This window comes from Ornithodoros turicata, chromosome 10 (assembly GCF_037126465.1).
Source record: "Ornithodoros turicata isolate Travis chromosome 10, ASM3712646v1, whole genome shotgun sequence".
In the NCBI taxonomy this organism is placed as follows: Eukaryota; Metazoa; Arthropoda; class Arachnida; order Ixodida; family Argasidae; genus Ornithodoros; species Ornithodoros turicata.
Window position 1 is genome coordinate 11,428,654 of NC_088210.1, and position 12,247 is coordinate 11,440,900.

The 12,247-nt window shown below is 46.4% G+C and overlaps 1 protein-coding gene across 9 annotated transcripts in view; it reads left to right on the forward strand.

Moving 5' to 3' along the window:
• Positions 1-11,251, forward strand: part of LOC135370301 (uncharacterized) — a 181,730-nt gene extending 170,479 nt beyond the window's left edge. For all 9 annotated transcript variants that reach the window (XM_064604016.1, XM_064604015.1, XM_064604020.1 and 6 more), the window contains 4 exons: positions 3,336-4,177; positions 4,925-6,588; positions 9,241-9,426; positions 11,053-11,251. In XM_064604016.1, coding sequence (XP_064460086.1) covers positions 3,336-4,177; positions 4,925-6,588; positions 9,241-9,426; positions 11,053-11,097 — 2,737 coding nt within the window. In that variant the 3' untranslated portion in view covers positions 11,098-11,251. The remainder of the gene's footprint in view (positions 1-3,335; positions 4,178-4,924; positions 6,589-9,240; positions 9,427-11,052) is intronic.
• The last annotated feature ends 996 nt before the right edge of the window (positions 11,252-12,247 follow it).

Below are 12,247 nucleotides of genomic sequence, written 5' to 3' on the forward strand. Positions count from 1 at the left end.
CCGCAGTTCCCGCCATGTAGGGCAGCTGACATAAACATGCTAATAACAATGGAGCGTACAGCGACATCTGTGGACCGCTACCATCACCACACCGGCTTGCCGGACGTGGTGCATTTTTGCGTAGGTGGTTTTCATGATGATTCTGCTGAAATAAAGTTGTTGTCGATTCTGCTGGCAGGTTGTTACTCATTTACACGATGTACCAATGTTCTTGCATTTTGAGAGACAGCAACTACCTCTTTTGAACAAACTTCATGAAGCCGGCTAGTTAGCCCACTTAGCCGATAGAGGGTTGGGGACATGTAACACTTTTGCTCCACGAATAGGCGATCGTTTCCCACCAGGCGTCGCACCACGTCCTTTCACCACCAATTTCGGAAGTGATTAAAAAATATTTAGAATTCTCTGTCGCACATAAAATTTGCACTGTGGGTTTCTTTCGGCATAAGCTTTCAAATGCCGCTGCCAATATTAACAGCTTGCCTGCTGCTTTACAGTACCTTTAACATCGCGAAATTAACCTCTTTTACAGTATATCCATTTGAAGCGACGTCTCGAGAAGACGAGGCCTCGCTACCACGTACACGCCTGACGCGCGACTTGGAATGGAAGCTTTGGAAACACGCGAATTTGCTCCGAATCGATCAGTGAAATACGCATTCTCCACTGAGGAGGAACAAAAGACGCTTAGATTGTGTCCACACAGCCGTGTGCGAGACCGGACGTTTATCCGTAAGAGCGTTTAGACATAAGCACGACGTTTTGAACATCACAACATAGGAATTTGTTAATCGCTCGTGGATGTTCTGTTTTTATCAAATGTGCGTTGTACATGTTTTTTTAGACCTTCCTGTTGGGAAGCTTCACTAACCGAACGTGTGGCAATCTGGCGGTCCCCTTGCTTAACTAATGGCGAATTCCAGGTAATCTTACATTGCCTCGAGTGTGTTTGTTGCCCTAGTCGCATTATTGAGACATGCGTCCGTTCCATTGGTTAGGTTAGGTTAGGTTGGGTTGGGTTGGGTTGCGGTTGAGCAGGGTTGCGTCCGTTTCTACACTTAACCTATACACATGCATACTACACTATATGCTCTTGGAAAATGGCCAACGGAATTCGCCGTAATAGATTCGCAACCCTGAGCCGTTTTCCCCAGTGCCAGGATGTATGGACTTGTAAGCGTAATTCGTGGGAGGGGAATTTTGTGCAACTGTCCCGACGTTGCATCTTTCCTTGCACATCCGCGCTATTGCAAATACGCGTTTCCTGCCTATTGGTGTGTTTTGCTCTTCTCTCGTCCTCTCTCTCTCTCTCTCTTTCTCTTCATATTGTGACTACATATATTGTATATTGTATTGTGTTCAGGGAACGCCTCTATTCGACAGCGGGCAGCACCGTGCGCAGCGCTGTCCGATAGGCGCATTCTGATTACTTATCTCGACGCATCATCTGTACACTGATCGAACTAAAGACGATTTTGGGTGATGCATTTGGGGCACTTTTCTTCTGCCCCGAACCCGAGCGGTAAATTCGGGTGGTGCGGTCAGAGAAAGAGCCACGTGTTCGGATGATGCACTACGGAGCAGTTCGCTCGCCCCCAAGAGCACTTTGTTGGCTCTTTCTGCGAGAGGCCGAGCCAAAAGCCGCCCTCAACGGCGAGCATGCGCATATAGCGCCTCGCGAGTGTCGTCTGCTACGTATTGCTCCTGCGGCTGTCTGCCAGTCACATGGCCTGTCATCTGATTCTGTTTTCACTCTGAAATCAAAATATTCGTGAACATCAGGAGAACAAAAAAAGATAAATATCTGCACTATTCAGCAATAGAGTACAGTGAACCCTCGTTATTATGACCATGGTCGTTCCCGAAATTTTTGGTCGTAATGCGGAATTGTCATATTAACGGGGGATATTTGCAGAGGTTTCACTGCATTGTTCCCCAGGAGTATGGCCGTAAAGCGCGTATGTCAGATTATCGGGGGTCATATTAACGAGGCTTCACTGTATTTGGTGTAGTGTCACAGATCCAAATAATCTTTGTAATTTCGTAGGAATGTCTGTTTTCATCTATGGGGCTTTTTAGTGACTTGGCTCAACAGCTATATAGCATGTTTGTCATGTGTCGTAGGCGACACATTAGGCGCGGTTTCGAATTGTAACGGATATTTTTTCACGAAAGAGACTCCAGCAAACGAAGGTCGCTAAGCTATACTTGTCCTCTCCTTTTTACACGTACTACCGAGCATTCGTTGTCAGGAAATCCGAAAATTCATTATCTCAAAATCCCCGGATATGGCCTCGTAAAATCCCGGGATTTTCGGACACGAAAGTATGTCAAGATCTCGGTATGTAGCATGGAGCACGGAAACAGGAAGAGAGAGAAAATGGAAGTCGCAGCCTCGAAGACATCGACGTTTTCCTGAGTGACATTGCCACTGTGTACGTGCGGTTTATTCGTCAATGGATTTTATGTGAGCGTGTAGGGAAGAAAATCCAAGAGAAAGTCTGGCCGGTATATGTCGCTGTGCCTTTTGAACGAGGCCGCCTTATGTTGACGAAAGCGTGACATCGACGTATAATGTAATTGTAACATCTACACGACCGGTAACCAGAGTTGTGGATGCGATTCCTGCGCCTGGGAATCGCTAAGTTTCGTTAACTTCCGTCCTTTAGATCATTTATTGGGCGTTAGTGAGGCTTAAAACTTTTGTCCTTCCTAATTGTCGGTCGTGCCTCTGCAAGTTAGCTTTACATGTACAGTACTGCATCGAGTTGAAGTGTCATTTTATCCTACAAGGCGACATTAGAGACAAGACGTCTTGTTGTAGGAAACTTTAATACGACGTGGAACGGTCAGTACATGGACAGCGCCTCAAAACAATATTTACAATTTATGAGCTATGAGGCTATGAGGGGCGATACATACATTGCTACACTTCATGATACAAGAGGGATATGCATTATTTACATTCGATGGAGCATGAGACGAGTGATGGGCGTTTTGTCGGGTCGTACAGCGGATATACGTAATTTATTCGTTCCTTTTGTCTCCCGCCGGGTGCATGAGAAATGAATTGGGAAAGGTGCGAGCTTATTACTTATCTTTACGGTGATGTATGCTTTCCTACAGAGCACGATATCATGCTCAGTGCTGGTCGAACATGAGCGTGCCACGCGGTGAAGCTCTATTTTTTTGTTGTTTTTTAAACAGCTTTCCAGTAAATGCGGCTTAACCAGCAGATTTTTATTAGTTCTTCCATATTTCTAAAGTACACTGTCAGGGAATAATTTGTTTCTGATCCTGGTGGCTCAACTTTTCTCGTATTTCTTTCACTGTAGCTGTCCAATCGCCTCACCAATATCAGAAACGACCGGCGAGGGAGACAAGGGAACTACGGCCATAGACGAGGAGTGTTCCGAAGGTACGGAAATAGAAAGCCTTAACGAGCCTATCGAAGAAGGTCAGGAAGACGCTGGGAGCTCTTCTACAAATGGCGCTACGGAACAGGAAGTGGAAGTCAGAGACCACTCTAGTAGCCCCTCGGACGTTCCCGAGAATGTTTCGCGGGAAGACAAACCCGATGATGTAGCTGCGGTGACCGAGGCGACAGAAGGTGTTCGTCCAGAGGGCCTTGCGGACGTTCGGGAGGGCCAGAACGTGGAAGAGCTTACGGCGGACGATCGAATTGCAGCAGAAGAGAAGCATCCAGGAGACGTCGCAGCGCCTTGTCCAACGGAGAGTGTGCCATACGAAACCGATTTCCCACGTGGGCTTCCAGGACACGAGGTCACCCCGGAGTGTTCGGAGGCCGTCGAGCGCGAAGAGGTCCATAAAGAAGACTACGTTCACGTTATCTCCGACAACAGCAACGATTACGAGGATAGCAGAGAACACGAGAAGAGCAAATCCCATGAGGACGAGATAATGGAGGAGGGCTGCCAGCACGTGGCAGGGGAAGACAACGCGCAGGATTGCAGACCAAGTCTCCCTCCCGAAAACATTGGAAATGAGAATGGCGACCGTCTTGGTTCCAGCGCTGAATCTCCTATAGTGGTTGATCCAGATGACCCTCAGGTGTCATGCACTGCGGACATCAAAGAAGAACCGCAGTCAGAGTCCTCAGGTCACTCCGCTGCCATGGATACCTCAACTGAGCTGCCGTTGAACCTTTCTGTGAAAGGTAAGCTGTGATCCTTATTATATGGTTAGCTCTGTGCTTCCTCGAGGCTCACGTGCTCCTGGATTAGCAGGCGGGAGAAGCGTAAAATTAGGCGAGGGATACCTACATCGAAGTGTTCGTGCAAAACAAACGTGCTTACGTTATATATTCTTGAATCACCAATACCTATTCATTTTTACACGATGCATTCTAACACCAGATCGCACATGTTAACTTTGTTTGGTGATTGGAAGGATATGATTGAGCACACGTGTACGCGAATTAAATGGAATCTTCAACCGCGTTATGCCATCCCTGAGGTGTAGGAGCCTCGTACCAAAGCTTTTGACGCCCGGAATCTTGGGCCACTGTAAGATGTGTAAATTTTTAAAAAATTCACATTTTAAAATCAACAAAATAAATACATTTCATATGCCTCTCAATGAATGCGAGATACGTTAATGCACATATCCTTTGCCCTTCGTCTTCACTGGAGCACTGTGAATTCTATTTTTAAGATCATGTTTTAAAATCGCTACAATCTCCCAATGTCGAGTAGCGAAAAAAGGACTGCGAGACAGACAGTGTTGTGCTATCCATTTTTAGCTCCCCCGACGCTGGGAGGTTTTAGCTACGTGAACTATACCGAACCGCCCTGTTTTAACCCTTCTCGATATTTCGATATTCCATGTCATTTAATATGTCCCAAAATCACCATCGAAAGATGGCGCAGAGTTATGTGGCCCATTATTTATTTATGTTTACCAGATGACACTCTTCCGAAGCCGAAATCGGACGTTCCAGTAGGAACTGTCCATCCCCAAGTTGCCACCGCAGAGGACAGCAGCAAGTCGCGGTACGTTTCCACCAGTGACGACGACGTGCCCATAAATTATTCGCACAAACGTTCCGATCGTCCGCAAACCGAGCCCAGACCTGCCCAGACAGTCGACACGAAGGAAGACCAACCGAAGGATCCGGCCGCCGAATCCATTAAAGAGGGCATCCCGGAATCGATCCTTCAGAGGTTACTCCTGGACCCCATAAAGAGCGATAAAATCGCTGAGCCGGGATACCCACTGCCGATAATTATCGACGTCCGAAGCTTAAGGTCGGAGATGGAAACCGTGCAAGAACTCTATCCAAAGAACCACGTTTTATCCGACGCACCAATATCGGGGCACCCCGCACAGCTCGACTCGAAGCAGCAACAGTCCGTTACGGGACCAGCGAGGCAGTGTGCTAAGGCGTCCGTCTCGGTGCCACCCATGACTTTCCCCGAAAATCGACATGGGATGAGCACTCTGGAGAGCAAGATAATGGAGCTTAAAAAGCAGATACATCACTTGACGATACTCGCAAATTACAAGGAAAAAGAGCTTGGCTGTATCAGGAACCTTCGTCTTGCCAAAGAAGAAGCGCTGAAGCAGCTGGAATGCAAGTATCCGTCCATATTTTCGCCCCCCAGGACCTGTAGAGGCACTGCTCCAGTGGCATCCGCCTTCCACACCGACGTGCCGGACATAGTGGCCAAGGCTGCGGCTCTCTCTGGTTTGACGGCGTCCGAGAGGAACTTCCGGGCCGCTCAGCACCGCGCTGCCTTTTCCGACACTTACTCTTCCAGTCAGACTGCGAGTAAAGACTCGGCGTTCCAAACTTTTCGCAAGATCGCACCGAAACAGCCGTCCTGTGTCAGCGCCGAAGACAGACATCCGCACATCATACCGCTTGCGGGGCCGTTCTGGATTCCAGATCTGGCAGCGGGTGCGAATGCTTCGCCAAAATCGCCGAAGCGACATCATCAGGACTCGACTGCTTCGCATGCAGCTTACGAACTTCCAGCGTCGTTCCGTTGGTGGAGCCAGCGTACATCGCCGGACGCAGCCGCTGGATACGGCGTGCCCGCTACGCAAAACGACGTGCATCGTGGATCGTCGGCATCCATTTCGTCCCCTTCCGGTGCGTTATTGGATTGCAATGCAGTGCAAAGTCACACCGCTCCTTCTCTGTCGCCGTTGCTTCACATGAAGCAGTCTTTTACCTATACACCGCGTTCCGTACCAAGTGACAGTGATGAGTGTGCGCCCAGGACTAGTGATACACACAGCAGGGACGTCATTGTGAGTGCGCGTTCCTCGTCGGACGTCTACGCAGTGCAGACAAGTGTTTCGCCGGATAACGTGAGAGAACCTGAGGGTGTTTTGCAGAGACGGGCTTTACACATGTACGCGCAGCTGCTCCGAGGCAGCACGGAGAAGGACCCAATGGATATCACGGCAACTCTGCTGCGAGAAAAGCAAGTTGCTGCGGGACACTCATCTAGTCAATCGCGTGCCTTCTATAATGCTATGGACACCTGGATGAAGACGGCGCAGAACATTCGGGAAAACGTTGCTGGCAGCTGCACGACTCGCCGAGAGAATGATACCAAAGTAAGTTGCCAGAAAACGGGAGTCTTTTGTTTGCACTAATGTCGTAATAATGTAGGGTGGATGTGGATGCCTCTCGTTCTGGTACTAGAGGTGCCACAGGGCTTGGTACCAGAAGTGGAATACTAATTGTGGGTGAAATTCCTGGGTTTGTTTATTGCCATTGTAGGGACTTTGGTCGAACGCTGTGCAGTCATCATTACAGCTTAGTGTCTTTTCATGGCAGCTGTGGTGTATTATGTTTTACGTGGGATGTTCTGTGTGTTTACGGTATTCCAAGTCAGCAGCCGTTGCCATGGCTACGTAAAAGTCCCTTTTCCAAAGGTTCTCTGTAGCAGACTTTCCTTCTGATCGTACGCTTCAGCCGAACCGTCCACTTGACCATCGAAAGAGTGGTTTAGTGCAGTAGAGTTGATTGGCAAACTCTCCTGGTGCGACACCCTGAAGAGGGTATACTGTAAAGGGTAGGGTAAGGTGGGCTGTGTTGAAGATAGTTGTTCTATTTTGTTAATAGCAGTCAGAATAATCGCATAAATTGTACCATAGTTTGTTAACTGAATCGCCAAATGCATAAATTACTGTGGTGCTAAACCACATATTTATTTCGTACGAACCAAAAATGACCGGACCACATATTTTCATAAACTTACCCTACCCTAAGGGTAACTTGAGGAGCTAAAAAAAATTAATGCCGGGTTTAAATTTTGTCTTTTGTTCGGGCCATCCGGCGGAACGGTCAGCCACGAGTAGTGCACGTGAAAACACAGGGCAGTGACACAGCGTCATAACAGTGAGGTCATATTTTATTAGCCGAGGAGTAGAAATAAGCGAATTGAAAGTCAATGCTCGCGAAAGTTACAGATGGGAGAAAAAAAAAGGCTCCCTCTTACCTCGACCACATCTGCAAAACAGCGTCTCACGTCTTTCTAAAAAGCCACGTGCAGAAAGTCAACACGTTACTTCAAAGCCTAGACAACGGCTGTGCTCACCCTGGTGTCAACTGTCTTCAACTTGCCGCCGCCTTCAAAGTTGCTCCGCTATACCCTATACTGTGGATCATGGACTCTCGTCCTCGTACTCGACCGCTCTTGTAGGTGTTGTCCACGACTCCTTTGCAGAGCAGCGAGCATCCTGGATGATCCCACGCATTTCAAATCAGGACCTTGCATGTCACACAGGCTCGATGCTTTAAACGCGTAAATAGTAACTGACCGCTTTTGGCTTCAAGCACTGTTTTTTGTGCGTTTCCTCCGTTCTGTAGGCAGTGGGTACCACTATGGGTACCACATGACACATTGATTTCCATTCATGCAACACGGCGTTCATTCAGCAGCTCATAACCACCGTTGCTTCGCGGCGCTAGCATGAAATTAGAAAAGAATGCGCGCAATGCCAGTCTATCCCTTTCATAGAGTTTCTGTATATCTTAGAGTGTAGTCTTTTGTCTTGCGTCGGCGTCCTGGAAATTTAGGAAGCTCACACGAGTGTCACATTTCTTATCGCTTTCCAGTTCGCTGTCAACCATTCCACGACGAAGAGGGTAAATTGTATTTTTGCCTCTCGTTTTGACGGTTGATATGTGCTTCGTGCTACCCTCTCAACGCTGCTCACCGCGGTGTTGAACATCATTTCCCCTATTAATGAACTCTTCACGTTTGCGTAGCCTAAATAGGAATCAACCTCTGAATTTTCTGGCACCTAAACCTCTCTACTGCCCCATCTACTTCCGCGTTCAACAGTACCGCTTACTCCAGCGTGCAATGTTGTGCCTATACACCACCCGTTCTGTTACCTTTCGTTACACATAGAGATTCAAAATTTCGGGACGTTTCGAACTGCGCAGAAAATAAAACGATCTTTGGCATGACAGCTTTGGAATTTGCACTACAGTCAAACTCCTTTATAGCGAACACCTTTTTAACGAAAATGCCACTACAGCAAATTTTTTTGCGGTGCCGCTGGAGCCCTATATGTCCAATAATGGACATCCTTTTTAACGAAAATACCTTTACTGCGATTTTTTTTTTTTTTTGCTGTCCCCTGAGTTTCGTTGTAAAGGAGTTTGACTGTATTGTACGACTTAATCTGGTTAGCGAACAATAGAGAATAAATCGTAGTGCCTAAATTACTTACAAATTTTTAGCTTGGTAATTTTTGACTTGCTGAAATGACAGGTCGGTTTTCTCATAATTTCCTTTTGAGCAAGAATTGGAAGCACAATGTGAAGATAGACTAACTGAGGTGGAGATAGACTAACTGAGATGGTGATAGACCAACTCACATCGAGATAGACTTAACTGGTTATCGTTCAGCGAAAATTTGGCACTGCTTATCAGCCGCGTTCGCGCTCTCCCTTGATCCCCACTAATGTAATACGGCTTGCCGTAGAAATCGACGCGCACGCCTGTTCATGGGAAGGTGAGATGTGTGCCTGTTCCCATATGGTATAAGTGTCTCCTCCTCCGCAGGAAAATGTCTAGTGAGCTTTAGAAGACGCATTTTTTGTAAACGCTATTAGCAGACCAGCGTTCTCAGGTATGGCTTTGTGTACTGAATATATGAAGTGCAATATTAGACATATACATGCGGGATCAGAGACGGTTGCTAGAATTTTTCGAGTTCAACTTGGTTTTTCCGCATACCTTTTTCTCGTAGGCGATGCCCCAAGCAACCTCCATTGAACGTCAGTTTTCAGAGCAGCAGGCGGATACTGGTCACCACGAAGCAAGGAGTGCTGCCTCTCGGTTCAGAGCAGCTGTGTGCCTCAACTGTGGCGACCCCCGGGTTAAGTACGTTTGTAGCTGCTGCAGGACGCAGACGTTTTGCAGCGAACTGTGTCAGGTGGGTAGTATCTTATATTTCTCTCTTCTGGACAGTCACGACCTTCCATCAGCAAGTTCCATCCGAGAATTCTGATAAAAAATTAGAAAAGCGAAATAAAAAGATAATAAACCCCGAATATACTCAAAAATAAACTCTGGAAAAACCCGGAACCCTAGTTATGTGTTTATGTACCTGTTATAGTCTCTAGTCATACAACTGGCACGCGGGCAGTCGTCAATCATCATTGACACCAATAGCCATTGAACATCCGCGGAGCGCCACCAAACGAGCCTGTCATGGAACATTGGCTCTAATGCTGAATTTGACACGTTCCAAAAATACTACTGGGTCTCATCGGCTAACCATATATACCTGACAAACTGTCGTGTGGCTAAATGTACACGAAGTACTGTTTGATGCATTATTTTAGATGTATATTTTTTCTAGTTCTTAATGAGATTAGAATTCTCTTTTGTGGTATACAGGGGGTTTATTTTTATCCCTTGGTATTTTTTTTGAGCTATGAGAACAGCATCAATGTCGTTTTTGCGGTAGAGTTCCACGGCCATGCGGACATCCTTTCTGAGAAAGTATGCAACTACGAGATGACTAATTTACTAAAATTCGTTAATTAACTCTTTAAATAAGGAGATTTCTGGCGTAAGCACGATAGCAGAATGAGAGACAATCCTCGTTGAAAACCATTCCACGTTTTAAAAATCCCGAAACACGCACGTGCGTTAAAATATCCATCCCGGAATTTCGATATGCAAATGAACCGAAACCGAAACCGCGGCGACCAGCTAGGCAGGCAGGGAGCGCAGCGCTCATTTGACGTCAGAGCGTCACGTGATTTGGAGCGATGGAGATGATTGGAGTAGGTGCCCTCTAGTGGCGCTCAGCTGGCCGGAACCGCTTTCCGGCGCAGATAAGCCTCCGTCGCAGCGAGGGTGATGCGCTCCTCAGGCGCGTTTTTTTTTTTTTTTCGGCTCATTTGCATATTGAAATTGGGGGATGGGTATTTTAATGCATGTGCGTGTTTCAGAATTTTTAAAACGTGGAATGGCTTTCAACAAGGATAGTCCCTCATTGACACTCTCCTCCCTTGTGCTTGCATAAGAGCATGTCCGACTGGCCGTATAACCCATCTGCGAGAACGACATTGGTGCTGTTCTTGCAGCTTTTTTTATTAAAGGTTTTATTAAAATATATATTAAATTATTTATTAAAATTTTTTTAAAATCTGTAAAGGATAAAAATGAACACCCTGAATTTATTTCGTGGGTGATCACAAAAGCGATCGAAGCAACTCGTACGCACGGAAATCGATTTTTTGTTATTGTCTGACGCTGTAGGACAGTTCCTAAGGGCCACGTCGAAAATTATCCGCATTACGCACTAGAAGTCACTAAACTCTGCCAGCCAGGATGCATTTCAAGTGCGTTTAAACAATTATTCTCGACGCCACATGGCTTTAAAAATTATATCCGCAATCACGCAGACGCTCAAGGTTGTCGGTCAACCTTAGCACGACAAAGTTCTGACGCAGTAAACTTCCACAAAAGTGGATTATGATGGATTATGATGTATGAAAGATCGCGTCCTGTGATGTCTTCGCCAGGTTAACCTCTGATCTTGTTACAGATGGAGTTGTGGAGCCATCGTAATGGAGCAGGAAAGGAAGCCTAATTCATCCCGGTCCTGGTCCCCAAATTCTTGCTGTTTCTTTTTGTGTTGTTGGTTCCTTTTTCGTCATGGTAACAGAGTTCATCGCTTTAAGGACCATCGTACGTTTGAAACATATTTCGCTGACTGTGGCAAATAAATTGTCCTTCTCGTTTTAGTGTGCTTTATATCCTTGCGTTCCAGAAGGTGTGTCCAACATTTTGTTACGAGGGTATATGTACAGGGTGTTTGCTCTAACGTGTTCAGAAATTTTATTTAAAGCGAACGATAAAAGAGAAACGAGCACTACTTTTCAGCTACTTGACTAAGAAATACATGCTACTAGAGAAGCAGTACCTGTTTCTTACTCAAGAAGCAGAAAAGTACCACTTTCTTTCATTTTATCGCTCGCTTTAAATATAATTTCTGGACGTGTATATTCGCCCTGTATATTCAGAGCGTTGTCAATAACGCAGCTGTGATTTTCCCCACAATCTATTCAGTCAATACATCAATGAAATTCCTGGAGAGCAAAATTCAGCATTTCTCCAACAGGACAAGCTGGGGCACCTTCCTTCGCTGTGTTCGCGACGTGTAATCTTTCTGTTAAAATTGCATTTAGTAATATTCCTGACCTCCATTGCCTACAACCTTCGATATGTGAACTGCAAGAATTTACCTGAAATGGTTCTAAAATCGAGGATTTTATAGATCCAGATTTTGAGTGAATGGAAGGGATGAAAGGCACTATAATTAATAATGATAATAATAATAATAATATAATAATAAGTGCCACTGCGGAAACCTCCCGAATTTGTCTCAGGGATCCAAGGAGGAGAAAAAGGAAGTGAACATATATGTCCGCTCTTGCTCAGAGAACGTTAATGCATACAGTTTTGCTAGGTGGTCTATTTTAGCACCTCGTCCTAGACAGAGCAGAAAAAGGTGAGAAAACGAGCAAGAGCGGTCGCATATATGTTCCTATGTCGGTAATAGCTTTGTAGAGGAGGTGGTGTCCCTCTACATGAGTCCCGACCGGCGGTGATGGTATGCCACGGAGAGGCGATGACGGTGGCCTATCTCCATGGCCGCGCCGGTGGAACTGAGGCAGGTGCTCCAGGCGCGTGGCCATCTTCGTCGTTGTCCACCGGCCGCTACATCACTCCCCCCTTCA